Here is a 27,607-nt window from a genome sequence, read left to right on the forward strand (position 1 = left end):
ATTTTTATAATGGGATGTTGAGATAACCAGGATCATGCTGTTGTACATAAATGGTGAAGGAAGCGCACTGATTTGTGATATCAAAATGGCTTCCTTTTTCTTCTCCCTTTTCCCTTCCAAATATGAAACTTGAATGCTTTAGCATTCAATGACATTATAAGCTACCTTTCAGTAAATATTCTTTAATGTAGTTTAAAATTTTCTTCATAGTTCTTCCATATTTTTTTAATTTAATCCCTCCCAATTTTCAATAAGCTGATGTACGGGTTTCATCTGTAATGATTTGAAATACTGTGTCCAGTTCTGGGCTCCCCGGTACAAAAAAGACAGGGATCTCTTGGAAAGAGTCCAGCGGAGGGCCACAAAGATGGTGAAGGGCCTGGAGCATCTCCCCTATGAGGAGAGACTAAGTGAACTGGATCTGTTTAGCCTTGAGAAAAGAAGGCTGAGAGGGGATTTGATCCAGGTTTATAAATACCTGAGGTGTGGGAGCCATAGTGGCGAGGCTGGTCTGTTTTCGGAAGTGCGTGGGGACAGGACTAGGGGCAATGGGCTGAAACTTCAGCATAGGAAGTTTCACACAAATGTGTGCAAGAACTTCTTTATGGTGAGGGTGACGGAGCACTGGAACAGGCTGCCCAGGGAGGTGGTAGACTCTCCTTCTCTGGAGATATTCAAGACCCGCCTGGACGCCTACCTGTGTGACGTGGTGTAGGGAACCTGCTTTGGCAGGGGGGTTGGACTTGATGATCTCTAGAGGTCCCTTCCAACCTCTACAATTCTGTGATTCTGTGATTACTCCCATGTTGTTTTAAAATTTCCATTCCAAGTTGCATCTTGCAGGATTGCCCATCTCCACAACTATTCACCATTTTGTTTTGTTTGTTTGTTTTTTTAAATATGAATACAAAGTCAGAACTGCTTCCTTTCAATTTAATATCTGCATGAACTGCAATTGTTCCTTCTGCCCTCAAGTTCTCACACATAGTTGTTTTAATTACTGTAACAAGAGCCCAAATTTACCAGCCCACTGAGGCAGAACAGTGTACACCTTTTTCTCAAAGAGAGTAAACATGCCAGAGTTTGACATGTTGGGGTGTTGTCCTAGTGGTGTAGGGGATTTCTAGATTGCCATCAATAAGATAGGTGATTGGTATCTGGGAGGCAACTGGAAATTTCTAGGTATGTATGTATCCAATACCTGTTTTACCTCTTTCATTTGACAAAGATTGACTGAAGTTTCCATAACTTTTAAAATATTCATCCAAGAGGGAATTTATATGTGTATATATATATATATTTATATACCTTTTTTTTTTTTTTTTTTTTTTTTTTTTTTTTTTTTTTTTTTTTTTTCTCTTGATGAAAGAATGTGGTTATTCCTGTAGTGGAAAACTTTGTTGTTCATGTTGTAAAATCGTTCATGTTGGTCCTAGTTAGCTATTTTTTCTAGATGTGTGAATTCTTGTAGGCAATACTATTCTGTGTATCACTGCTTGTGCCATCCGTGGTTGTTTTTGGAAAAAAAAGTCACCTTTATTACTTGTTCTCCACAGCACCTCAAAATATGCCCATATTAGTCTTTTGTGTGTTTGTATTTCTCTTTTCTAATCCTGTTAAATCCATTGAATACTACTTAGAATTGTGCACAGCAGTGATTGTTTCCAGGAGTGTCTCTTTCTTGACAGTCATTCCTTATCAGGTTAAATGTTTTTTAGTTCATCATATTAAGTTTGAATTAAAGAACAATAGCCAGTAGGACCTGTTTATTTTCTCCTTGTAACAATTTATGTAGGCTTCATGTTAGTGTTCCTATGTGGAATGAAATCCTTTGGCCTAGTAATCCAGGATATACGAGCTGCACAGCTGCAGTTCTGGGTCATTTTTTTAATCAATCGATTCTATCTCAGGTGTTTCCCCTTTTTCTTCAGAAGACGCTAACCATAAAGCAGCAGCCAGGACCAAGGAGAGAGGCAGGTCTCACTTATGCTTTTCAGAATCACCCCCTTTAGGAATCTTAGAATACAAAATTCATAGTAGGCTGTCACCAAACAAAATCACAAAATCAATATTGCTTTTTGGCAAAAATACTCTTTTGATCCTGATAGAAAGCAGTCAATCCAGTTTTCAGGCTAGATGAGTGTGTCTACTATATACTGCTATATTCCACAGTGTTAGAGATATTGCATGTAGTTATTAATAGCTAAAGAAGATAAAAAGTCTTGAACCTGGAACTGCCTTTAATTAAAGATGGTGCAATTGGAGTAGACTTTATATATGTAGTCTGTATGAAATTTTAAACTAAAAATATTCTGCTACTACTGTAAATTTAACTGTAAGGCCTACTTTCTTTTTTTTTTTTTTTCCCTACAATAATATTATTTTAAAAGAGAAATAAAAACTACTAGTTACTTTTGTTAATGATAAGCTTTTTTAATTTACACATGAATTAAATGCACTGTCAAACCTAATGTTGAGTTGTTAATAAATATTGTATAGATATATTAGAAATGGCTAGAATTAAGAACGTGACTGAGGATGAAACTCGAAGGGTAGGTTGTGTTGTTTTTGAATTGTCAGTTTAAATCCTAAAATGTTATTAATGATCATCATGCCAGATAATTATGCTGTAGGATTTTTACAATAGTGTGTATGCCTATGAAAGAGTGAGTGCATCTGAAGGAAATAAACTTTTTCATTATTATTAGTGAATATGTTATCATATAGTATTTTTTGTAATGGGACCTTATCCAAATCGTCGTCTTAACAGATGGGATCTTGTTGGGGTTCCACATATTTAGTTATTTAGGACTTTAGTAAACAGTGATTTTATCCAGTCTGTGATTGGAACAGATGTGATCTTATCAGGGTTCCACTTTTTTTCAGGAGCATAAAATTGCCATGATTTGCTGTACAGTGCTATAGTTTACTTTTTGTGCTTTTAGAACTAGAGTCCTTTTTAGCCAGAATTTGCCCTTGGGTCCTAAAAACATCATAATAGGGAGTTAATGTTTTATTCTCTATTAATCCCATTAAATCCTTTTAATATTAGAGCATGTGTTGCTTTATAGCATTAACTAGTGTCTTGCACTCAACAGTATTTTCACAGTTTATGACACTGCTTAGGGCATTAACAAACAGCTGTTTGAATTAAATGAGCAGTTAAGGACCCTGTTCATTAACTCAAAAGTTTCATGTATTTTTAATTCCTTAAATCTAATGGTATTATCACCCTCCAAGATATCTATCTTTGATTATAATTTGCTGTGACCGGTATCAGTTTGGGTGAGACGAGAAAGATTATTTATTTTTTTACTCTAAACTCTGGCAGTGGTGAACAACTCCAGTGAATCTGAACTGTCTTCTAACAGTTTTAATCTTCTGGGATATAAAACTTTTGAAGTTGTTTACACCAGTTGTGTTAAGATTTCTTCCAATTTTGTTTACTGATGACTTCATTTAGCTAATGTAAAGAGGCAGTTGGAACAGAATTATTTGCATTTGAAATGGTGCTATCAGAGGTTTCTGACTGACTCATTTTGGAAGAAAAAAAAAAGAAAAAGAAGAGAGGATTTTATTTAGGCAGTGACAGAGCATCCAATGGAGTCCTATGTATCAAACATATATGGGCATTTCGTATATAATAAAAGATTAAGATCTGAAAGTGTTCATTCTACATAGTGGATTAATTGTTTACCTTTTTGTTTTAATACAGATTCTATGTAGTCTGTTAGGAGACAGCAGTACTATAAAGAGATGTTTTGAACTTAGGCAGAATTGTCATCACAGTGTCAATTTGGAGGAAAAAAAAAGACCTCTTAATAATAAACGTATGTGTTTATGTATGCATGCATGCATAAATATTCAAGACTAATATTGCGTTAGAACATGCTTTTAGTGCATTTTACAATTACAAGCTTATGCCCAAGTTCCGCACATTCAATATGATTATTCATGTCCACTAATTAAGCATGTGCTTCTGTGGGACATCTGTCTGTGGCAGTTAACCCTGTGTAAATTTTTTAAATATTCCTGGTTCTTTAACATCACAGAAACAGAAAATCCTAATCAAGTCTTCACTGAAAAGAAAATAATTCAAACATGCTACGTTTCACACTAGGTTTTAATGTGATTTCATTGCTTACTTAGCTGTCAGCTCAGAGACATGCTTTAATACACACTCAGTGTATTAAAACAATAAGGCTTTCTAAGAGAGACTAGTATTACCGTTTAGTATTTATTTAGCTCCAAGGATATTTTAAACACTTTCTCTCACACTGGGCATGAGATTGTCTATACTGTCTTGAACTGAACTGTGCTACCTCTTTAAAATAACAAAATGTTATTTTAATATGTTCTGCTTCATTCAGAAACTTCTATCAAGGAATCCAGTTCTGGAATTTCATTTTATTGCTCTCATTCTAATTATTCATATTCATATGGAAAAAAAAATATATATATATATTCTTTTATTTAGGATAGTGTTTATGTAAGTAACCATCCTTAGATTACTTATACTCCAAATTCTACAAGGATAATCCTTACTCTTGAGCTTTTGGTTGCAATTTCTCCATCAATCTTTGGTAACTATAACTCTGCTCAGGAAAACTCTTGTGATGTTTGGATGCATATTCTAATATCTACATCACTCTATTCAGTTACTATTGCAGATTTCTGCCAGAAAGGCCAGGATATTCGCAGAAAGACTGTCCCAGAGATTTTGCCATAACAAGGGGATAAAGACAGAGTAAACTGGCTTTAACACAAAACAATCACATCTGAAAACTTTATCCTTGTTTTTTGATTCTTCTTATTGTACAAGCCATATCAGACGTGTAATGCAATAAAAATTGGACTTAAAGTTCTTAATAGGAGTTCATATCTTTTTTTCTTATTTCTTTGGGATAGGAAGGTTTATAATCAATCTTTATACACCTAAGGAAGAGCAGTGAGGTTATCTAGACTTGCTCCAACTTCAGATGATTGGCCTCGATTTTCCTCTCTGCCTACATGAACTTGGAAGGTTCTAGCGCTGTTTTCTGTCAAAGTCATGTTCATGGGTGTCTATTTGCCACACAGATTTTTTTTATGCCTTTTCTCTCTTTAGTTGTTAGATTGAAGGAGCACTCATAATTCTAGTTACCTATTCCTGTGAAGACTGCCATGCACTCACTTCGAGTTCTAGATGATAAAGTCCAAGTATGATAGTTACAGCTTGTCTGGCTCTCAAAAATTCTGAAGTCAAATTATTTGGAATGATATGTACATTCCAAAGAAACCTTATCAAAACCTAGATGAGGCTGCCCAGCATCTCATCAAGCTTGGCCTTGAATGTCTCCTCATAGGAGAAGTCTTCCAGCTCTCTGATTGTCTTTGTGGCTTTCCTCTGGACCTGATCTAACAGCTCTGCATCTTTCTTACACTGGGGGCCCCAAACCAGGACATGTTATTTCAGCTTGGGCCTTACAAGAGCTGAGCAGAGGGAGACAATCACCCCCCTCTCTCTTCTGGCTGCTCCTTCTTTAATGCAGGTCAGGGTATCAAAAGAAATGATCTGAACACCTGCATCGATGTATAATATCCAGTAGCCATGAATAGAATTAGTGTTATAAGCTGGAAATAGGAAATTCACACTTAGGAAAAGTTTGGAGTCCAAAAATTTGAACTAGAAATGAGGCTGGTGCAGTTTGAAAGCACAGTGAACATAGGAAAAGATGGAGAGATGGAATTACTAGCTGTCTTAAGTAACAGCTATCCAGAGTCTTGACTTCTATGTGTAATATAGAATTGCTAGTGGGAGATAAATTTAATCTTTTTCCCCCCCTTAACAACAGTCCTTTCCACTTCCTTTACAACAGTTGATTTATTTATTTTTTTCTGTAGAATTTTAATTTTCCAATCAGTATCACTATGGATCCTTCTTTAGATCTACCCATGAGAGCATCTCCATTTTGTTTTCTATTTACTGTAGTGGTTTGCGAGATAGCTATCACCTTTAGAAGTAAGAATGAATTAATTGAAAATTATTTCCCTGAGAAGTTTTGTTTTTCATATGAAAGATTAACTCCTTAATAAAATACCGTCCTTCTCCCACTCTAATAAGCTTTATTGAAGCAAAAGGAGGAATACTGGCAGATTTTGGTGCTCTTCTGAGTTCCTGTAGTTCAGAAGTAATTTATTCACACTCCATATCTTCTACTGAAGGAAACAAAGACTGTTCTGGAGCTTGTTCAATGCAAATGTTATGCCTCCAAAATTATGTCACCCATCATATCAAATTTATAGAAATTTTGTATCTTTCTTATCATCAGTTACCTAGCTATCTAGTCATTTAGAATCCTTAGAATTGGAAGGGACGTCTGAATGTCAACTCTCAAGATACTGTAGTATCCCATTGGCTGTAATGAAAGCGTCAACTACTGTTAAACATACATGTATTTATGTTTTTCTCCTTGGTTGGATGTTGGTATAAAAATATGTGGATTTGAATAACCAAGAATAGAAAAATCTATGTGTGCTACCTCAGAAGGCATCCTTCCCTGAAGTAACAAAGTCTTGGCTCTATTGTTTCCTGAGGAAAAAGGTGAAACTACTGGCATTAGGAAGGGTATGATATCTTAAAATCCTTTGTTCTGCATACTGATTGTTAATGTTTATTTTTCCTTTTTAGTCTAGCAAAGGGACATAAAAGAAAATATCCTTTTTGAAAATAAGACTCTGTGGATTTAATGAGACCGACAGACACAGTATGTTAATTAAATTAGTACCATGCATCCATTCTGACTAAAGCATAAGATTTCCAATCAGCTTCCCATATTTCCCCTGTATAGCTGTGTTATGATCTACACTGCTGTCTTTCCTTCCTCATGGGATTTGGTTCCTATTCCCAATAATACCTCTAAAACTGTGTTTAAAATTTTATATTTGTGCATGCAAAATTTGTATTTGGATATATGAGTCTTCTAGCATTCTTCTTAAGGCCAGGGTAGCTCTTCATTCTAGAAGAGCAGATAGAATCATTGCTCGTGGGAAATCACTCCCCTTTCATCTCATCTGTGCATAGCACTATTGAGTTGGCATCTTTTTTTGATGCTTGTCCTGGGACAGCATTTCTGCACTCCTTATTTACTGCATCAAATCTTGTGGGGATTATACTGCATTATGCCTTCCTCAAAATGGGTGCAAGAGGAAAATCAGTTCTGCTTAACAGTAGTTGTCAGAGTTGGTATTTACTGGCCACATCCCACCCTTTTTCTCCATCTCTTAGAGTCCTTGTTTTAAACTCTAAGGGGATAATTACCTTATACCAAAGAATAACTTTAGAGAACAAAAGGCAACACCTTAGTTCTGTGGGACTGCTGAACAGCACTTAGAAGACACAGATTTTGCTGCTCCTAAACGAGCTAAATATTAGAAAATATTATTATTGTCACTGCAGTTCCATTGGCAACTAAGTCTTCTGTTTTCTAAACAGTTCTTTGTAACAAAACCCCTTTGTATGTAACACATTAAGGAAGGAAGAGGTACCCCACAATCTGTTATTTTCCCCCAAATCGGAGGAAATGTAAGATGTGTGTTTAAAAATTCTTGGAACCCTTGGTTTGCAGGACATGCAGGGCTGGACAGTAAGGTTCAGCAGCTGCCATTATGCTGTCATTAACCAGACATTCGTTATCAATGAAATGCTGCAGAACTATTGTTCCAAGGCTGTTGCTGTAAAATCATAGTGCAATGTAGTTTGTTGGAGGTTAGTAGCACTTGTTAATTTGATCAAGGCTGAAGTTTACGGAGGATAAAGTAAACAATACAAACTGCAGACACCATCAGTTTCCTATGGGCAGTGAAGTGTAGTTTGTTCCATTTACACTTCACAACAACATCTGATGGGCTTTGTCAGTGCTGCACAGAGTAATTAAACCTGAAATCAATAGCAGGCATTTGTCATGTTTACAGCCGCTCTTTCTGCTGGGTTAAACTCATCAGTTTAGTGCCGTTCTGTTTTACTGCAGAGACACGCTCCATTATTTCTTCAGGTACAGTTGAGATATTCAGTTACATGCCCAATAGTTTGAATACGACAGTAAGATTAAAAAGGGCAGGCAAATGGACAGTTTTTGTAATTTATTCACTGATTTCCTTAAACGGTGTTGGATTTCCATTTTCTTCCACATACCCTTTATGGAACCCTTTACACCCTCAGATAGCACATTCCCATTGTCAAACAGTGGCAGTGAAGGTAGCATTAAAATTCTATAGAAGTTGACATCATAGAATGTAATTTTACTTCAGTCACAAGGTACTGCACTGAACTAGTAAAAGTAAAGTAGTGTAATAGTTTCAAGAGAGCACTTCCAAGCCACGGTTTACCTACCGGTCTTGTTAGTAGTTCTTACGGAATAAAATGGGACTTTACTGTTTTGGTTCTGTTTATTGCAAGCCTGTACTCCTCAGCTCCTTCCCTTTGTTTTTCCTTGTCTCAGATTTTCTTTTCCTTGGTTTTTTAAATAATGGGGTGAGATTATCCGGAATTTTAAGGCAAGAAAGTTTACAGTTCAGTGGTAATCTAGTTAGTCGTTGGATATGGAGCCTAGAGAGACTTAGAGGAAACTGAGAATTTATACATTTACTATGTGGATGTTGTAAGGTTTTGATGAGAATTCTAGTAGCTCATTTTAGAAACAGTCTCTGTTTAATTGTATCTGCTAAACCTCTTATTGATGCTTTATAGACAGCTTTGGCAGAGTGCAATGTTTATGCATGTCGAAGGACTTTGGAGGGATGTTAATAGTAAGAATGAAGTTTTACAGCTGGGATGTGCCATTAATCTTACCCTGGAACCATGCTCTTACATTTCCTATATTACTGATAGTTCAAACTATATTGAAGATTGCTAGAAATTAAAAAAATAATATCTATCTCAATTTGCATGTATGCAGTTCTAAGTTCTAACACCTGCACTTATGCCTAGCCTGATTTGCCCAGTGTACCAAGAGGGTTTTCTTCTTCTAAAGGCTTCTTAAAAGCAATACTAAGATCAGTGCCAGGAAATTAAGATTATTCTAATTGGAATAACTGTGTAGCACCTCCATCTCAAATCGTTCTGAGATGATTTACAGGCTGTCACAATTTATACATAGCGTGCTGAAGTGCAGCTATCCTGAGTGAAACACAGCAACTATTCAACACTGCACAGCAGCTTGGGACTGGAAATTAAGGATCTCTCTGCATTTGTAATTGCAGTGGGAAATTAGGTAGGCTGAATATAATTACCTGAGCTGGAATTCGGCCAGGAGACTGAAGTTAACACACCTACTCTTATGAAGAGTTCCCTGGGATTGCTAATGACCAATTTGGGTAGGACCTTCCATTTATATCTCATCCAGAAGAAATCTCCTATAGGAATACTGTGCCCTCAGCGCCTTTCTTGTGCAGTGCTGTTGCACTAAAACAAAGGAACAGATTAAGTGTGTGATCACATACAGTTTTACATGAGCTTGGGATTAGCAATTGCAAAGCTCAGATATATTGTTCAGTTAACATATATATATATATAAATATTTATATATTTAAGTCCACATGAGTAGAGTTGGTTATGTACCAAGAGAAAAGAGCTGTATAATGCAAGGATGATGAAACATTTATATATCTATAAGGCATCTTTCAGACAGACCTAATATTTCTTACACTTTTGGCTGTGGGCTAGAGAAGATTAGGTTAACTTAATTGTCCTCATTGTATTTCTTTTTATTGTGTGTGGAAAGATAAGCTTTATATTATAGTTGTTTTGTATAGTGTGTTGTCATTCGTATAATAAGCACCTATAGAGGCTAACCAATCTAAATTAGTAACTGATATGATTATGTGTGGCCAATCCCCATGTGACATGAACTAAAAAAAAAAAGAGAGAGAGAGAGAGAGAGAGAAACAGTATTTTGCTTTAGTCAAATTAACTATTTCAGTTTTCTCTAACATAAATGTTCAGCTCCAAATCATGCAGAGCACAGACACAAAACTCAGTTTACTGATAGATGAGACTTCTCTGAAGAGAAACAAATAATGCAATACAAAGAATGTCATGCTGAGCTCGTTCACAGGTGAAAGGAAATAGCATGTTGTGTCTTGCCAAAAACTCAGTGTGGATTAAATGTTTAGATCCAGTTTCAGCACTGCCACATATGTCAATATGAAGTCTCTTTCAGTCTAGTTCTATGATTGAGGCATTGGATGGGTATTTACATTCTGCAAGCTATCTTCTCAACAATTTGATTTAGTTGGAGTTTGATTCTGTTTGAAAAACAGGAAAATAATACTTGTTGCAGAGAGAGGTCTTAAAACTGGAATCTTCCAGTTCTTGGTAATGCAGCAAAAATGTTGTAGTAATAACTGGAGAAAAAATATCTACAGGTAAATCCATATTTTCTCTTTCATTGGACAGAAGTTTTCTGCCATTCCATTCCTTTACAGTCTTTAATAAGGGTAAGAAAGCCTTATGATTTCATGAAACATTCTAAAATAAGATGTGAAGTTAATCTGCACAACTTTATTTTTCTTTGCATCCCATCATGCACCTGTTGCAAGAGGGCATCAAGCAAAAGAGGTGTGAACTCCTTTGCTGGTGCAGAACAAATGACCTTTATTGTAGGTGCTTAGAGCCTCTTATACCTGCACAACACAACAGTTTTCCCACACAACCAAGACTGGTTACTTGTAATGGCTGGGCACCTTGTGGGTGTTTACATCTGGCTCAAGTTATTGTTGAGCTTACCACTCGTTAGCAATACAGCGACCTTCTTTATCCCACAGTATAACAAGTGCAGTTTTAATTTTTAAAATGATTATGAAATCATACAGGAACTGGTTAGACTATTTGCATACTTCTTTGAATGATTTGTTGCTAATGAGAGGACAGTTCAGCACTGTGCAAATCAGGAGCTATAGTAGGTTTCCTAAAATCTTGCAGATACGCAGGACAACTTCACGTCATCTTATCTAAACTGAGAAGCTCAGACTGTTGTGGTAGGTTTACACCTTACAGTGAAATTCTCTGTTGGGGGTGGGGAAAAAAACAACAAACCTAATGTGCTGCTCTATGTGCTATTCAAGAAAGTACTACTCTTCTGTTTTGCAAGTGCTTTTTGATGATACTGGGTTTTTTGAAAGCAGAGAGATTTTTGGGTGGTAATGATTTTTTTTGCTTGTAGTATTTTTTTACAAGCATGTGGCTCTTAGCCATTTCTACTCTTTCAATGCTCTCTTTTCCTCTAAGGTAGCTATTTTAGTCAGGTGTTACTGAAAAATAACTGGGGACAAAAAGCATGTGGGGATTTTTGCGGCACCATACTAAATAATGTATTAATTTCCAGATATCTAGTGATCCTCCAAGCGTATGGATTTTCAAAGACAAGATACTCTGTGAACTTCAAATCGCTGCTGTCCTTTCCTTTAGGATGGGATACATAAAGTGAACTGAAATGCAACTCCGGGTTGCAGGGCAAAAACAATGGGCGTAATTTCAATGCTTGAATTAAAATACTAGACAGCAGCAGAAAAGAATTTGAAGATAGAAAAGCTAAGGGTATCATCTTCATTAGGTAATGCAGACAGCACTAGAATAAATTAGTGGGCTTTGAATGGCATATGAGGAATAAGTCATTAAGCAGCTCCTGTTTCAGTTGTACTGAAAAGAATGAAAATATAGTTAGGTTATAATTTCATTAGCATTTTTGTCATATCATTTTTGATATGAATATCAAATATAACACATTTTTCTTATCCATCTGCATAGTTAGATATGATGTTCTATATGATAAATACAATATTATGCCATGTGTGTAAAAATGCTATCTGCAGATAACAGTCATAAAAATCTTAGTTCATCTCTTAGTTTTATGGCACTTTTCTTTGGCTGTTTGTAGTGTTATTTAAAGTATGTCAGAGAGTACACTGCATTTAGATAATAATGTTGGAGATTGTAACAGTTGTTCTAAATATGAAAAAATGTTGGTTTCTGCCATGACAGAAGCCAAAGTTTTAATTTCATGCCCCAGCATTTCATGCTTATCATGAGACAGTAGGGTAGAGCGGCTTGTTGCCATTTCTGTCACAAAAGTGCAGACAGTGAGAGAGTACATTTGATTGCCAGAATTTTTTCTGTGATATTGGTTTGTTCATAGGTCTTCTGTTTACTTCAACAATAGCCTTGTTTTTAATGCACTTTTAGTGCCGTGTTTACATACTTTGGGACTCGTGTCTGACACTCTTTAAAAACAGTGTTTTGATTTCATGTCATTTATAAAGATCGGATACTTTTAAATGACCTAAAGCTGTCCTTGAAGATCTGGATGAGAATTACACAACAGGCAGGTACCCTGTTTTTTCTTCTTTCAAAACTACAGTCGCAGGAGTCAGAACAAAAAGTTGTCCTCAAGGGCTGATATGCTCATTCAGGTTGCTGCATGGCTCTCAGAAAATCTTCCTTTGAATCCAGAAGGTCATCAGCCTTGCATGCACACTTGCCAACAAACTTGAATTTGTATTTCAGATAAGTGTTTAAAGGACCTAGCATCAGATTCCCTTTCTCTTACATTTCATAATGCCTAACAGCCTCACTTCTCATGTGTGCTGAATGCTAACATCTTAGTGGTACATTAATTTGTGTGTACTCTATTCTGTTTCAACTCTGGTTATGAGGATCAGTCTGTGAGATGTCTGAAGACCTCATCTTTCTCTGGCATCAGCTGGTAGGTGCTCAACTATCAGAAACCTATTATTCTATGGTTATTACAGATAATATACTGTATTGAGACCCCCTATTACCTCCCTCCTTTCCTATTTTGAAAAATATGTGTTGCTATTATTGAGATTTGGTAGCTGAGCAGGAAATGCCATTGTGTGTGGCTCCTTTATTTTGCCCATTCATGTAATGACTGTACAGTCATAATATTGAGAAATAAATCTTTTGCCATAAGAAATTGTATATTCATACATAAACAAGGGTAAAAGTACTTCTAAAAGATAGTTCTGAAAAAATCTATACTTGAGAGCAGCTTTGGTTCTGAGATTGCTTGTAGAGTGTTCTGGTTTGTGCTTTTAGTTTGATATTTGTAAAGCTTAATTTTGACTTATCCAAAGCACAAGAATGTAGATTATTCTTCATAGCCATACTTGTGGCCTCAGTTGCTCTGACTTCATTTGAAAGTACAAGAATGAGCCAATTAGACTGCATTATGATTTTTATGTAGAACAGCTACTGTACCATTATTGTTGAAAATGACAGTTCTGAAATGAATGGTGCTAGAAAACAAAACAATTGCAGAAAAGCAGGGACTTGGGTAGCAGAAAAAAATAGTTTGAAGCTAATGCAATTTCCCTATTACATTTAACTACATCTAAGCCAAAAGACAATTAGAACATGCTATTTATTATATATTTACAATATGTTATAAAAAGTACATATATAAGTAAAATTATAATACAGACTACACATAGCAAAATAATACGTATATCCCATTGTATAAGCAGCTTCTGAACTGTTTGAGAAAATATGTAGATGAATGAAAATATGGACTGTTTGTATGTGTATTACAGCTGCTTGTTTAGAAGAGATTATATCCATGTTTCCTGGACTATACAGAAAATTCCAGGCTTCACAGATCTGGTTGAGCTGGTGGGATTTTGCAAAATTTTAATGACAAAAAATAGCTATACTCAGTTTAAGAATTTTTTTGCAGTTGTCCTTGCTTGCTTATAGCAGTTAATGTATTAGTCTGATTTGAAAAGTTGCAAAGAATATACCTTTACTAGTATGTGTAAATGTGTGAACTTTTTTTTTTTTTTTGATGTTTTGCTGATTTTAAAATGAGTGTTCAATAAAGAACGCTCCCTATTAATTCTCACAATTTTGTGTAAATATTTTGCACGCAATGTGGAAATTGACATAAACATTGTTATAATTTCATTTTATACTGTTATTGTATTAGATTTTATGACACTGTTTATGATTTGAAGTTTGGGTTCTCTGAGGCTTCATTTAAATTGTGATATATGCTAGACAGAGAACATCCAGCAGAAGCTAAAATCTTCCAGGCTTTAGCAGTTGTTTTCTGATGTTGGAATTTACTGACTCTGCTTCCTCCAGTAAATGTCAGATTTACATGCCATGGCCAATGACAAAATAGTTTGGAAGATTTCTTGAAGCTTGAATATGTCCTGCCTGAAATCTGATGATACTGAGTGGGCAAATTCTCAATACTTTTGTTTAGCACTGCACTGTATTGTGGGCAATGTGTATGTGGAGATACATTTTAGTGCATTGGTCTTTCTTTGCATTTGGCTCCCTTTATAGAATTATAGAATGAATTGGGCTGGAAGGCACCTTCAAGATCATCTAGTTCCAACCCCCCTGCTATAGGCAGGGACATCTCCCTCTAGACCAGATTGCTCAAAGCTCCACCCAGCCTGTCCATGAGTGCTTCCAGGGAGGGGGCATCCACAGCTTCTCTGGGCAATCTGTTCCAGTGTCTCACCATCCTCACAGTAAGGAATTTCTTCCAAATATCTTGTCTAAATTTACCCTTTTCCAGTTTAAAGTCATTCCTTATCCTGTCACTACCTGTTCCTATAAAAAGTTCTTACCCAGCTTTTATGTAGGTCCCCTTCAGGTACTGGAGGGCTGCTATGAGCCTTCTCTTCTCCAGGCTGAAGAGCCCCAGCTCTTTTGGCCTGTCCTTATAGTGGAGAAGCTCCAGCTTTCTGAAAATCTTCATGGCCCTCCTCTGGACCAGCTCCAACAGCTCCGTGTCCTTCTTGTGTAGGGGGCATGAGAACTTGGTGCAACACTCCAAGAAGGGTCTCAGGAGCAGAGTAGAGGGAAAGAATTACCTCCCTCAGCCTGCTGGTCATACTTCTCTTGATGCAACCCAAGATGCTGTTGGTTGTCTTGGCTGTAGACGCACATTGCTGACTCATGTTGAGTCTTTCATCAACCATTACCCCCACATTTTTCCTGTTATAGGGCTGTTGTCAAGCTATTTTATGTATCCTTTGTTTGTTTATAGAAATTAAATCAAATATATAACAATAAAAATAATTAAAAAAAAACACCTTCAAGGCAGGCAGGACATCCAGTATATAGGAACTTCATTCATAACTTGTTGACCGGGCATCAAAGAAGTAGAATTCCTCTCATGTTTTTTGGATAAATGTTCATTAAATAAAACATAGTCCTCTCTAAAGGCACTCAACACTTCTTACTGCTGTTCTGTGATTGATCTGTGTGTATTGCCTCATTTCTGTTCTTTATAGTTTGAATTTGTCTGTAGGTTTTAGACAGCAAAGTTCTCCATGATAAGGGAGATCTCAGGTTTCATCATAAGGAGAACAGGTAAAAAGAAACTTATAATCTCAGGGCATAAAAGGTTTCATAAGCAAGGAACTTGTGCCAAGGACTCTCTGTAGAGTAGAATAATGATTTCTCAGGTTTCCACTCAGCAAGATTTTAATATGGTGGAGAGAGCCTGAGGCACAAACATAATTGTACCGGTAACCACAATATTGCACTGATACAGAGCTGTGTCTGTACACGTTATATCTACTTGCTTAGGACATGTAATAGCCATCTTTCTTACACTCTTATTGATCTATTTTATCTGCAATACAAACCTGTTCTAACCAGATAACTGAACATTTGGTGTAACATTATAGTCATATTCTACATTTGAGATCTAACTTGATACCTAAGTGTACTGTATACTTTAGAGGTTTTTATTAAGAAAGGCAACAGTGTTTGTATGAAAACTAGTTACTTTGGTTGTCTGTTAAAAATAGGTTTTGTTTGTTTTTTTATTGTATGCTTAGTTTTGTTCAGTGTAAATTCTCCAGCCTGTTTCTCAAAATTTATAGGAAGTTTTATTCTAGTTGGAGAAGAGAGGCATGAAGTTGCATTCTCTGTTACATAAAAATCTGCTTAAAGTCAGATAAGCATTCTGCTTGCTTTTGAATTGAAAGTGAGGTTTTCTTAATTGAAGTGAAAAATATTTTTCATTTAACAGTATGAAGATTTCATTTAGTGCTCTAAAAAGCAGATTTAAATCTAATTTAATTAATTATCTGAATATTGCTTATAAAGAATAGTCAAAGCAAATAGTATTTCTCCATCATCAGTGCCTGGATTTCAGAATTCCATGCGAAATAATAAGAAGGATAAAGCTAAGTATCCATACGGAAGATCCAATAGGAATTTCAAAAATAAAAATACAGAAGCCTTAAAGATGGATGTTTAAGTGTCCAGATGCAGGTTTGGTTAAAAGAAATTTCAGCCAGGAAGACCACTGGGTGTCAGTCATGTACATCATCGCTATGGTGAAGTTCACTGATGCCAAATGGTTTGTCAGTGGACCAAAGTAGGTAACTGAGATTAGGCAAAATATGGATCTACAAAACCTCATTTAGAATATTCTTTTAAAACAAAATATTGGTATTGTTATCAGGGGAGGGTGAGTATTCATTTTTAAAAGAATTACAAAAGATTCTGGTTGCAAAGGCTAAAAGGTGACTCTTCTAACTGCAGAAATGTAAATGGCTTTATTTGCAAAGCCAGAATTGAGTGCTAATATTTCTGTGGTTAGCAATAGGGCATGTCAAAATGAAATACATTATTCTATTAAATCTACTACATTTTGCACATTTCATTAAATGAAGCAACAAAACATTTTTAAAATTTCCAATGAGTTTAATCAAAAACTTAAATAATTATCTCATGAATCTCTTTATTTGAACATTTCTATCACTTTAGAGACATAAAATATCTGTACGAGAGATATGTGTAGGTAACAGGAATTCTGTTCAGTATTACTATTTATTCATACCTTTGATATCTTCCTCTATTTGATGATTCTGCTGTGCAGTAGAAAGAGTGTTTGGTTTTTATATTAGTATCTGAATAAGGGGGTTTGTTATTTATTTTCTTCACCTCTTTTCCATTAATTCAAAAATACTAGTTTTTGTAATGACAGAAAGTGTGTATCTACGTACCTTCTTGTGAGTAATTAACCTTTTCCCCTAGCAATGCAGTATTGCCCATCCCTAAGTATATAAGAAAAAGAAGAACATTTATAAAGCTTCAACTGGTCCTGATGAAATAAATAAATGCACATTCCATTTGGCTCCAACTTTCCAAAATATCGCTGAAAGTTCTCTCTTGTAATATGCTGTAAAAATATTGACAGGTATATATAATCAAAATGTGATGATTTAGAAGAAAAGTTAAATATGCATAATAGGCAAATAATTTTGTGTTTTGCTGTTTAAAACTATGTTATGCAGAAACCAACAATGAAATCATAAACTCTCTGTTTAGACAAAGCAAATAGACTTAAGCTATGGAGGAGGATGTAGGGTTAGAAGAGTTCTTAATTCTATGTAATTTTAAAATATTTTTAATGCATATATCAACTTATATTTCATTCATATTTATAGATGGACTTTATTTAAAGTGACTAGATTTTAATTTTCCTGAAATAAAATCATTCAGCATGGAAGAATCTGTCCCCAGGATTCTAAATTCAGTGTTATAGTTTTAGGTTATATAATCCTCTTCCAATGACTATTTTTGTATTTTTTGTTTTTTGTATTATTTTCAATAAAATGCAAATGTTGGTTTTAAAGCAAAAATATTTTTAATATAAATGTATTTATCTCTTGTGATAGATAAATATTTTTCTACCATCTGCTTAGCTGTTCAAAGAATTCACTTTTTAAGTTTTCTGGTCTTTGAAAGATTGATGTTTTCTTCCATTAGCATTCAGAACTGGTGGATCAAGTGAAATCCTCTTCAATCAATACTAAATTTACTGACATTATGTACTGTAATAATTGTTTCCAATTCACTTGCAACAAAATCTTTTAAAGGTACACTTTTCCACAGTTAGCCTCAAATGCAAGATGTCTGCTCTTCATTTTTGTTTTATCGTCTGTTGTCATTCACATTGTCCGCAACAGCAATGTTACTTACTCAGTTTCTTTTGTTTGTGAGCTTTCACTTGTGTTCTGCTTGCTTTTAATACTTATTTATTTTTCACTTCTGGGGGTGCACTGATTTATTCCTGTGCCTTCTGAAGTTGTATTCCTGACAACACTGGTGGAGTCACTGACCCCTACTACCTGAAGGCACTATGCTTGTACTTCCAGTTCAGTGCTTTGGTACCGATTTCTTTCCATGATATCAAGAAAGAAAAGAACTATGACTTAAGCTGTATATCAGTTTGGCTCCAGCAAATTGGTTCTGAGACCTAACAGAGTCCTGACATCAGGCATCATGAAGATCCATCTCAATCAGTTCATTTTCTTTATCTTCTTAGAAGCTACCAATTCTTCAGTGTACTTCTGAGCACACGTTGTGTGCTATTAAGGAGATTTTGAAGAGACTGGTCTCCTATCTTAATATTCACATGTTCAAAGACAGAAACTCTTCAGTCTCCTGCATGTCCCTTGTGTTTGCCCATACTTTAGGTATACATTCAAAGATATATTGGCACTGCCAAATTCTAGTTTTGCAATGTGAAATCAGGAATTATCCAGTTGCTTTCTAAAGATATTGAATACTGCATCTGAAACTTTGTAATCATGACTGATCTTAAACTTGAAGTAGCCCTAGACAAAGCTCTCCCATTCTTGATTCTTTCAATATGAAAACTATATTTGTCTCTTTTCCACAATAAAATTTTTAATTACTGAAGAGCATTATTAGGGTAAAATTCAGTAGAGCAGTGGCAAGTTTTTCAAATATTTGATGGACAAGAGAATGATGTTTAACATTTTGTGTTCTGAATGACAGCTTTTTCAAGACTTTTTTAAATATAGCTACTGCTTGACCTGCTTCAATAACCTGTGGAGTTACATTGAAAGCTTTAGTGAAATTTCAGAAGACTTACTTCTTGTCCTTTGAAAGATATTCGAATGCACAGTGCAAAATTTTCTTGTAATAAGGGTTTCTTGATTGCGCATAAAGATAGGACTAAAAATAATCAGTTGTGAGACCTGTTCAAATCTTAGGGTTCTTTCACATGGTGTTTTGATCACATCTTGATTCTCCAAAGATTTGTCAATTGTAGTAGGTCATGATAATGTAGACTATATGTATGTTTCTGATTCTTTGCTCTACTATCTGGAAGAAGACACATTTGTGAGAAACAACACAACTAAATATCTGGATTTTTTCTTTTGAAAAATTGAAAAAAAACAACTTGTGGATGCATGTGAACAGCTAATTTTAAATAATTTCTTTTTGCAATTCAATTTCTGTGTTGTTGTCCAAAAAGGATACTTCCTGTGTACAAAAGGAATAGTCATTCCTGCTTGGAGAAATCTTCAAAATATCGAATTTAGGTAGTATAACCAATGAACATAGATCCCTTCATAATTAGTTCATTGCACTGATGCATCTGGTTGTCAAAATCAATTATTCTTATACTCCAGTAAAGCACTGATGTCAAAGTAAACATTCAAATTGATGATTGACTTTGTTAACTACAGGGATTTATATCATGTTTATTGGTATATCATTATGTGGACAAATTCATTGATCCTAAGGTTTCTCTCCACAATTCTTTTCAAACTTTCGCCACAAAAATTGAACAATAAAATAATTCTTGGATCACTTGCAACACAAAGTGATTGATACTAATGTGTATAAAAGGATGGAAGTCTAATGTGAAATGCATTTTCTTTGTGCTACAGACACCAAGTTGCAGTTTCCCTTACTTGTCTTTATCATTCATTTTCACACTTCCCCTCCCCCAAGTTGGACTAGGCTAGAGTGGTGATCGTTATTTGGAGCTTTTTGTTACAATAAATTTTATATGTCCTGAGATACTGGACTGATAATTCATGTTGCACAGCATTTCATGTCCTTCCTTATTGTCTAGCTGAACTGCCATTGTGCTAACACTTTTTGTTGTTGTTGTTGTTGTTGTTGTTGAAATCTAGGGAAGCATTTTGCTCTCTTTTTTTTTTTCTTCCATGTATTCTGTTGCCTTAGTGTGGGTTTGTGTTATGACAGACAGGAAATCCACTTCCACTGTGTTCAGCACACACAAAAGTGTTCCAGGTTCCTTCTGTTCCAGAAAGATAGAAGCTAAGTTGTTATGTTGAGCAAGAGAACATACTGAGAAAAAAAGCATGTGTTGGATCAAGTAAACATTTTATCTAACCCAGTATTCTACCTCTGATACCACTTGTCCAAGTTGTCTACAGCTACACAAAAGGCAAAGAAATATCATCTTTCATTTGTTTCTACAATGGTATTTTCAGGATCCATCTGATTTATCTACTATTGAGATTCAAGTTTCATTTCATGTAAGAGCCTTCAAGAAATTCCTCTGAGTTATACTTCTTTTTCTCACTGAATAAAGTAACTTCATTTTAATGGAGAAATGTAGAAAATATTTTTCCATATTTCATACAAGTGTACCTGTAGGTGAAGAGTGGCGTATCATACGTAGTATGTGATTTAATATTTTGATGAAGAGGAAGAGAACAAAGAGAAGAATCTTAGTGCTTGTTACCAGTTAGCAAGTCTTCAAATTCAGAAGCTCAGCTAGCAGAGGTGTATCAAATGTGCGGTGGCGCACAGTATTAGAACCGCCGCTTGCAACACTGGAGGGCCCGGGTTCGAATCCCCCCTGTGGCGCAAGTGGTACAAGTGCTGCTCTGCTACACTAGATACTACACGATACTATGATACTATAATATGGAATGCCATGACTACCTACTTATCTATCTTACTGTCAATTTTGAGATTCATATCCCTGTTTTGCTGGGATATGAAAAATTTTAGTCTCAGTTTGATCATTCCTCTCTCTCATAAAGATGAAGTGCTCATAAATATGTCTTTTTCTTGTCAAAATGTCTTAAGTTATTTTAAGTTATATAAAAAACAACAGTAAGTCTTTACTAGGTTTGCACTCAGGTGTATATATGTTGAGGCCAATAACTTTATTGGTGTTAACATTCCAGAAGTAAGTTTATCTGTGACTTTCCAAAGTTCTTTACCTATGTGAAGATGCTGTCAATCTTAAGAACAGTAGTTGTTTTATGTAATCAACTTTACTATATTAATATCAGTCATTGTATATTTGTTCATGAAAGTGTCAGCTTGAAAAAAAGCTTTACTTCTACCCAAAGAGTAATAAAAGAGATAGTCACTCCCTCTTCACTAAATTCTACATCTTTCCATTAATTATCTTGATATTTCTGGAGGGTGCACAGCATTTTAGTATTTAATGACATATGGACTGATAGTTCTGTACAGAAGAGTTTTCAGATTTGAATACATAACCGTGCCAATCTTCTAGCAGAAGTTTTCTGAAAATGCGTATAAATATAGATATATATTAGTGATAGTGAATATATCTTGATTAAGACATTGCATATTAAAAAAAAAAAAAAAAAAAAATTGTTAACGTGCAAACTGTCTTGGGAACTCCCAAATTCAAAGCAGCTCCACAGGATGGCTGTGAGTCTGCTCAGGCATGCGGCTATTTCCCTTGGCTAGCTTTGTCTTTAAAAAGCAAGACTCCAAATTACTCTCCTGGGAGCAGACTCAAAAAACTTGAGGATTCTTCAGCATTATGCACTGTGAACCCAGAAGATCCGGGACTTTATTAGTACTTTAATTCAATAGATATCTTCCCTGTCTTTAAAAAAAGTATATTAAAGTAAGGTTTGAATTTTATTGAAAGTCCTTAGTCTTCTGGGCAAAGTTGTGTATGTAAAATGTGACTAAAACACTGTTGATTTTTAGAATGGTCCCAGCTCATGAGGTAAACACGCGCTTATGTTGCCCTTCCAAATAGATCTTGACTAGCTGCAGTAGAGTCTGGCTCTTTTAGTATTCATGTATAAATAATGACTTGAACCTTCAATCAGTGATCTGAGGAGATAATTCTTTAAGCTCAAAATATTTTTTTTCTGTCTCACATGTATCTTTCGATTTGCACAGTGCTCCCTCAAAGGGAAGAAGAGTGTCAGGGAAGTGAATAGAGTAACAGTTGAATACTACCAGAGTAGTTGTATTCTACCAGAAATGCAACTACAGTGATTTACAGACCCTTTCTTTAGATTTTGGCAACACAATTACTTGATGGTTTCTGACTGTCAAGTCAGAGGGCTGCCATTGCTCCCGCCAGACAGAGACTCCATTCAGGGATGATCTTATGGTGGCACTGGCCCAACTGCTCTACCTCTTCTGATAGCTCTGCTTTTCAGCAAGGGTTTCCATGGCACATAATATTACAAGTTGTCCACTTATATAAACTCAGCTCGTAAACATACTTTTCTGACCTGAGAAACTTTTTGGCTAAACTTCTACATTATAGGACTTTGAAATATTGCCTTAGATTATGGCAACCATTCTTCATATGGACATCTCAGTTTAATTAGTTGTCCCAGACTTGTACGTAATTGTAAGCTGTCCTCTACTCCTCCGCTTTATTATGTGCATCTGAATTTAACAGAAGTGCCTCCCAAATACAACAGGCAACAGCTTACATAAATTTAATAGTGTTATGCTTGCCCATTGATCTTTTCTGTGCATCTCTCCTCTCTAATGGGTGGTATCATCATTACTCTCTATCCTATTTTAAAAATATATTTTAATTATATACACTTAAAGCGTATTTAAAAAAAATATTTAGAAATGTGGAGATCAGACATCCTGTTTTATACTTATGAAGCAAGAAGAAATTTTCATTCATCTAACTCTATGCATGTTTAGTTGGGCTTCCCTCCCATAAAATGCATGTTTTAATGGAAAAAATAATAATAAAAATGAAAGCAGAATTCCTTGACATAAATCAATTTTAAATTAAATCGGATTGTCTCTGTAACTTAGATAAAGATAAAATACCTTAGAAAATTCTTTGAATGTTGCAAGTCATGAGTTACAATTACAGGAAATTCAGTCAAGATCAGTTTGAAAAACAATGGAAATTCATCTGATTATGGAAGAACACTTACCAAACACTTCACCTGGTAGCGAACCATGATGGCTGGTAATTAAATTAGACTTTAAAATCAAGTTAATCAAATTATGATTGGGAAACTTTAAAATTATTATTATTTTTTTAAATACATGATTATTGCATTCTCTCTGATTTTTTTTTTTTTTTTTTTTTTTTATAACATGGAAAAAGAGATTTAAACAGTAAAATATGAAAAGATTTAGTGGATCTTTTGGCAATTAAGACAAAATATTTTTTATACAGAAAGAAGACTTATGTAGTAAGGTAGAAGTCTATTTTTTCCTAGTAGTTTCTACTGTAACATTTTACAGCTTTATTTTCACAGGAAACCATTATTAATAATATTAATTTCAGTATAAATATTTTAGCAAAATTCTAAACACTGAAAACATTTGAGTTTTCCCATTGGTTTCACTGAAACCATAATCTTGTTGTCTATATTTTAGAGATGTTCATGAGGGAATGAGTGAAGGAAACTGTGGAAATGAATTATAATTTTTTTTTCTTAGATGAGCATTTTGCAGTGAGTCTAATCAATTACTTTTCTCTTTAGGCTAATCTGGAGCAATTTATTAGAGAAAATCTGTTGCTAGCTCAGGAATATCAAGTGACTCAGAAACGGTACTTAAATTGTAAAGAAGATGTCACAGAACTCTACGATAGTAGAATCAAAGTGGAAAATTCATTTAGAGATCATCAGCAGGTAAAGTGCTAACATCACTCTTTCAGTTAATATATTTCCTATTTGAAATGCATTTGATCAATGCACTAACATAATGCCAATGGAATATATGCTACTAATATGTCATGTATCACCTGCATTTGTTTTTCTTCTTGAGCATTTTTTGTATTTTCACTTCTTCTCTTGCTTGCCTCTGGTTTTGTTTTTTGTGGGTTTTGTTTGTTTGTTTTGTTTTGTTTTGTTTTCCCCGCTTTGCAGAGCTATTCATATAAGGTATTAATTATTCATTGTCATAATTCTATTTGATTATTGTTTTTTACCTGGAGTGTATTTATTTTTGTACAAAACTGTATTACCCAGCATAGTATCCAGCACCTTAACATTATGCATTACTTTTCTATCAAATAGTCTTTCAGGGAATTGTGAGCTTTACAACAGCTATAATCAGACACCGCAAGTGTTTAATGTAGAAAACATTTATATGAAAATGAAAAAAAAAATCTAATTTGATGAACTTCCATGATGAAGGTATAGTGCTGAGGTATAATGTTCTCTTGAATAATTAGTCACATTTGAATAGGTTTGTTTGTTTGTTTGTTTAAATGTAACAATGTTGTGGAACATAAATCAAGTGAGGTGTTGTAAAACTATTTTCAAAAATGTGAAGTTTTTTCTTTTTTTCTTTGCTTTGCATCTATAGATAATTCTCAGAATATGAGCATCAACACTATCAGCATTATCTATAATTAAATCAAAAATATTATCTAGATTGTTAACCAAAATATTGCTTGGTTGTCTTTCATGTCCATCCTTCTGAAAATTAGCACATGTGTAATCATGTGGAAAAATTTAGGTTAATATCAACAGTTGGGGTAAGAATGTTTATGAACTTTGGTCACGTATGCAGGAATCAGGTCGTGTCAACATCAGTATTTAGGCTCATTTTCAAAAAGTGCAGCGAAGAAGTTTTCAAATAAATAAATGAGATGTGAAGTCCAGATTATTAGTAGTGCTTTACTTCTAGCAGTCTCTCTTAGTCCCTTTAGTCTTATGTCCTATACCTGTATCTTCAGCTGTTACTCATTTCCCACAGCACACCTCAGTAAATCTTCAACTCTGAAATTCAGCGTACTTGGAATTTGTTCCCTCCGAGGTATTCTTGTTAAGTACGCGCCTTTCTATATTTCAAGAACAGAAATATTTTAAAGTCATACATTCTTAGAGATAAGCATATTTGGAGAACAAGTTGAAGATCAAAACATAAATAATGGAAGAAATTCTCTTTTATTTCTCCTCACCAAGTGAGTGCTAATTATGCTCCCTAAATATGATCTAAAGGCAAAGCTATGAGCACTGAGATGTTTTGTTAGCATGAGTGGATTACAGAAGGAATTGAAAGTATTTTTTCTGAATACGGAATTAGGGCATACCCACTATAATGCTACCTGAAGAAAAATATATCTATGTTAGGTAATCTGGACCTTTAATTTCTTTGGATATAAGAATGCCTTCTGGATGTAATTGTTCTTGGTAATATTTGTGAAACAGATTTCCCACTCCGCTGTTTACTTCTTCTGGACATAGTGTGGGTGATATTATCATACATCTCGGTGAGGTAATATGGAAGCAAACAAAATTGCAAATGACTTGGCATATATTATTGCTTCTTTCCTTTTCAATTTGAATACAATAAAATAAACATAGTAAAATTGCATTGCAATGCCAACAGGATCTAGCTTCATCATCACTGCCACATAATCATTTGTTTGGCTTTTTAAAATCTTGTTTATGAAGAAAATGGTTATGAGTATGTTACTATCCTATAGAAGCTTATAAGCAGCATTACCACATGTGCACGTAGTTTATGGTAGAAATAAGTGATGGGAATATTTAGGCTTTCTGACAGTCCTCTGTGTCATTTAGTAGCAGTATATATATGAAGATGAGAAACTCGATTGAGAAAATTAATTTGAGGATTACAGTGACAACTAATCTAATTTCCTTTCTGATAACTCTTAACTATGTTAAGGAACTAACTAGTCCAAGCATAAGGCAAAACACGTCTATCATTATCACAGGTCTATCATTATCACAGAGTATTTAGCAGTTATGACAAAAGGAAATAAGGTGTTGACTACATACATCTCCTATAAAAAGAAGGCATATTTTTTTCTTAGTTTTTTTTTTTTTTTTTTTTTTTTTTTGGTTGTTTGTTTGGTTAAGTGAATTACAACTGCAACAGCAAATCAATTCTGAGGGAGTATCTCAGTAATGATTTTTTTTAGGTGTTGCACTATATACCTGCATTACAATGTGCAGACTTCAAGAAGCGTGTTCATCCATTCCTAGATCCCAAGGACTTTCTTCTCTTAGTATCCTATGTTAGTATCCTATTATTACTCAAAATGAGAAGGTAGTTTTTATGAATACCAATACAAAAAGCAAACTACTAATATTAAATTTTTTGACATATTTTAAATGGATATAGTAACTGGGATCCTAGGCAGCTGCTTTGTTCAGCCCCAGAAAAAGCTGTTTTGATGGATGAAATAATGTCTTTGGTAACATAAAGTGTTTTATCATGATCTTGCAAGTTTCTATGTACTGTGGAAGGTGCACTTATGAACAAGGAGGATACGCATCACTGAACAGAGGAGCTATGCCCATGGAAAGTGTAATACTCTCTTCTGCTTAGTGAATGCAAAGGATTTCTATTGGAGGAGGAAAGGATTATTTTTTTAATACTGCTATACAGATGTAGTGGATGAAACAAGGTTTTCATATCCCACTATTGTTTTCTAGATTTCTACCTAGCATGCTATAAGAGATAATAGCCTGATGGAAAACACATAGGAAAGTTTCAGCTTCGCTGCAAGTGAGAAAGCATTTCTGCTTTCTTCAGTTCTTGTGATTAATTAAGTTACTATGTAGCGCTGGTAATATACTTGTTTTTGCAGATGTATTGTACACTTCTGGCTTTGTTTTCTTCACTCCATTTTTATGCTACAAATTCTTCAATTCTAACAAATTCCATGAGATTTTATGTTTTTGCTAGGCTTCTGAAATCAAAAAGCTATCTAGGAGTATCAGCATTCACTAGGAAGGGTTGAAGTTTCAAACATTCTTTCTTAAATTCTTCTGGAAATGTTAACAGGTTTGCATACTAGTGCCAGAAATACTTCTATGCATGAAAACCAAAACTAGTTATTTTATCATATCCTTCTTTGTATATTGAGCAATCTAGAATACCTATCCCAAGAACAAAATCTACTTCTATTGTAGCTTGCTAATGAACTAATGGCTGTACTGTAGACAGCAATGTTTGTTCTCTTAAAATTAGGTTTGATTCCAAAGTATAGAGATCTATCATTATATGTTAATAACCTATTTACTTGAATTTGTTTAACAAAACTTTAAGAACTGTTTTTGTTTATGTAATTTGCATTTAAAAATAATCTCCCTGAAAATTACTATTGGTTTAAAATTTAAGTAAAAATTTACTGTCATATTCAGGTTCTTTTCAAGAGGCTGTATTATACAGAGGGTGTGGGGAAGAAAGAAGTCTATTTATTTCTAGTTTCCTTTTTTTTTTTTTTTTTTTTTTTTTTTTTTTTTTTTTTTACTTTCTGGATAAGTGACATATTATTGCAGTAAAACATATGTAGGGTCAATTCATTCTGAATAGTTATTAGAAACCATGATAACAAAAGTCATTACACTGCAGTTCAGTTTTGACAGTAAAATTTCTGCAACATTATCACAAATCCTCACGCATTAGTGCAATGATCCTTACTGTAGTTTCATATTAGAGTCAAAAGACTGCTGTAGCATGCTTGATACAAAAAGTCATGCAAGTCAAGTGAAGTTCTTTTATGCTTTTATATAAACATATTTTCATGTCTTTCTT

The 27,607-nt window shown here is 34.6% G+C and overlaps 1 protein-coding gene across 1 annotated transcript in view; it reads left to right on the plus strand.

Annotated features, from left to right (window-relative positions):
• The window catches only part of CCDC178 (coiled-coil domain containing 178), a 171,395-nt gene that overhangs the window by 94,946 nt on the left and 48,842 nt on the right, over positions 1–27,607 (plus strand). Inside the window, exon 19 of the mRNA XM_072328076.1 lies at positions 23,572–23,721. Within this exon, the coding sequence (XP_072184177.1) occupies positions 23,572–23,721 (150 nt within the window). The remainder of the gene's footprint in view (positions 1–23,571; positions 23,722–27,607) is intronic.

The sequence above is a fragment of the Excalfactoria chinensis genome, chromosome 2, assembly GCF_039878825.1.
Source record: "Excalfactoria chinensis isolate bCotChi1 chromosome 2, bCotChi1.hap2, whole genome shotgun sequence".
Lineage (NCBI taxonomy): Eukaryota > Metazoa > Chordata > Aves > Galliformes > Phasianidae > Excalfactoria > Excalfactoria chinensis.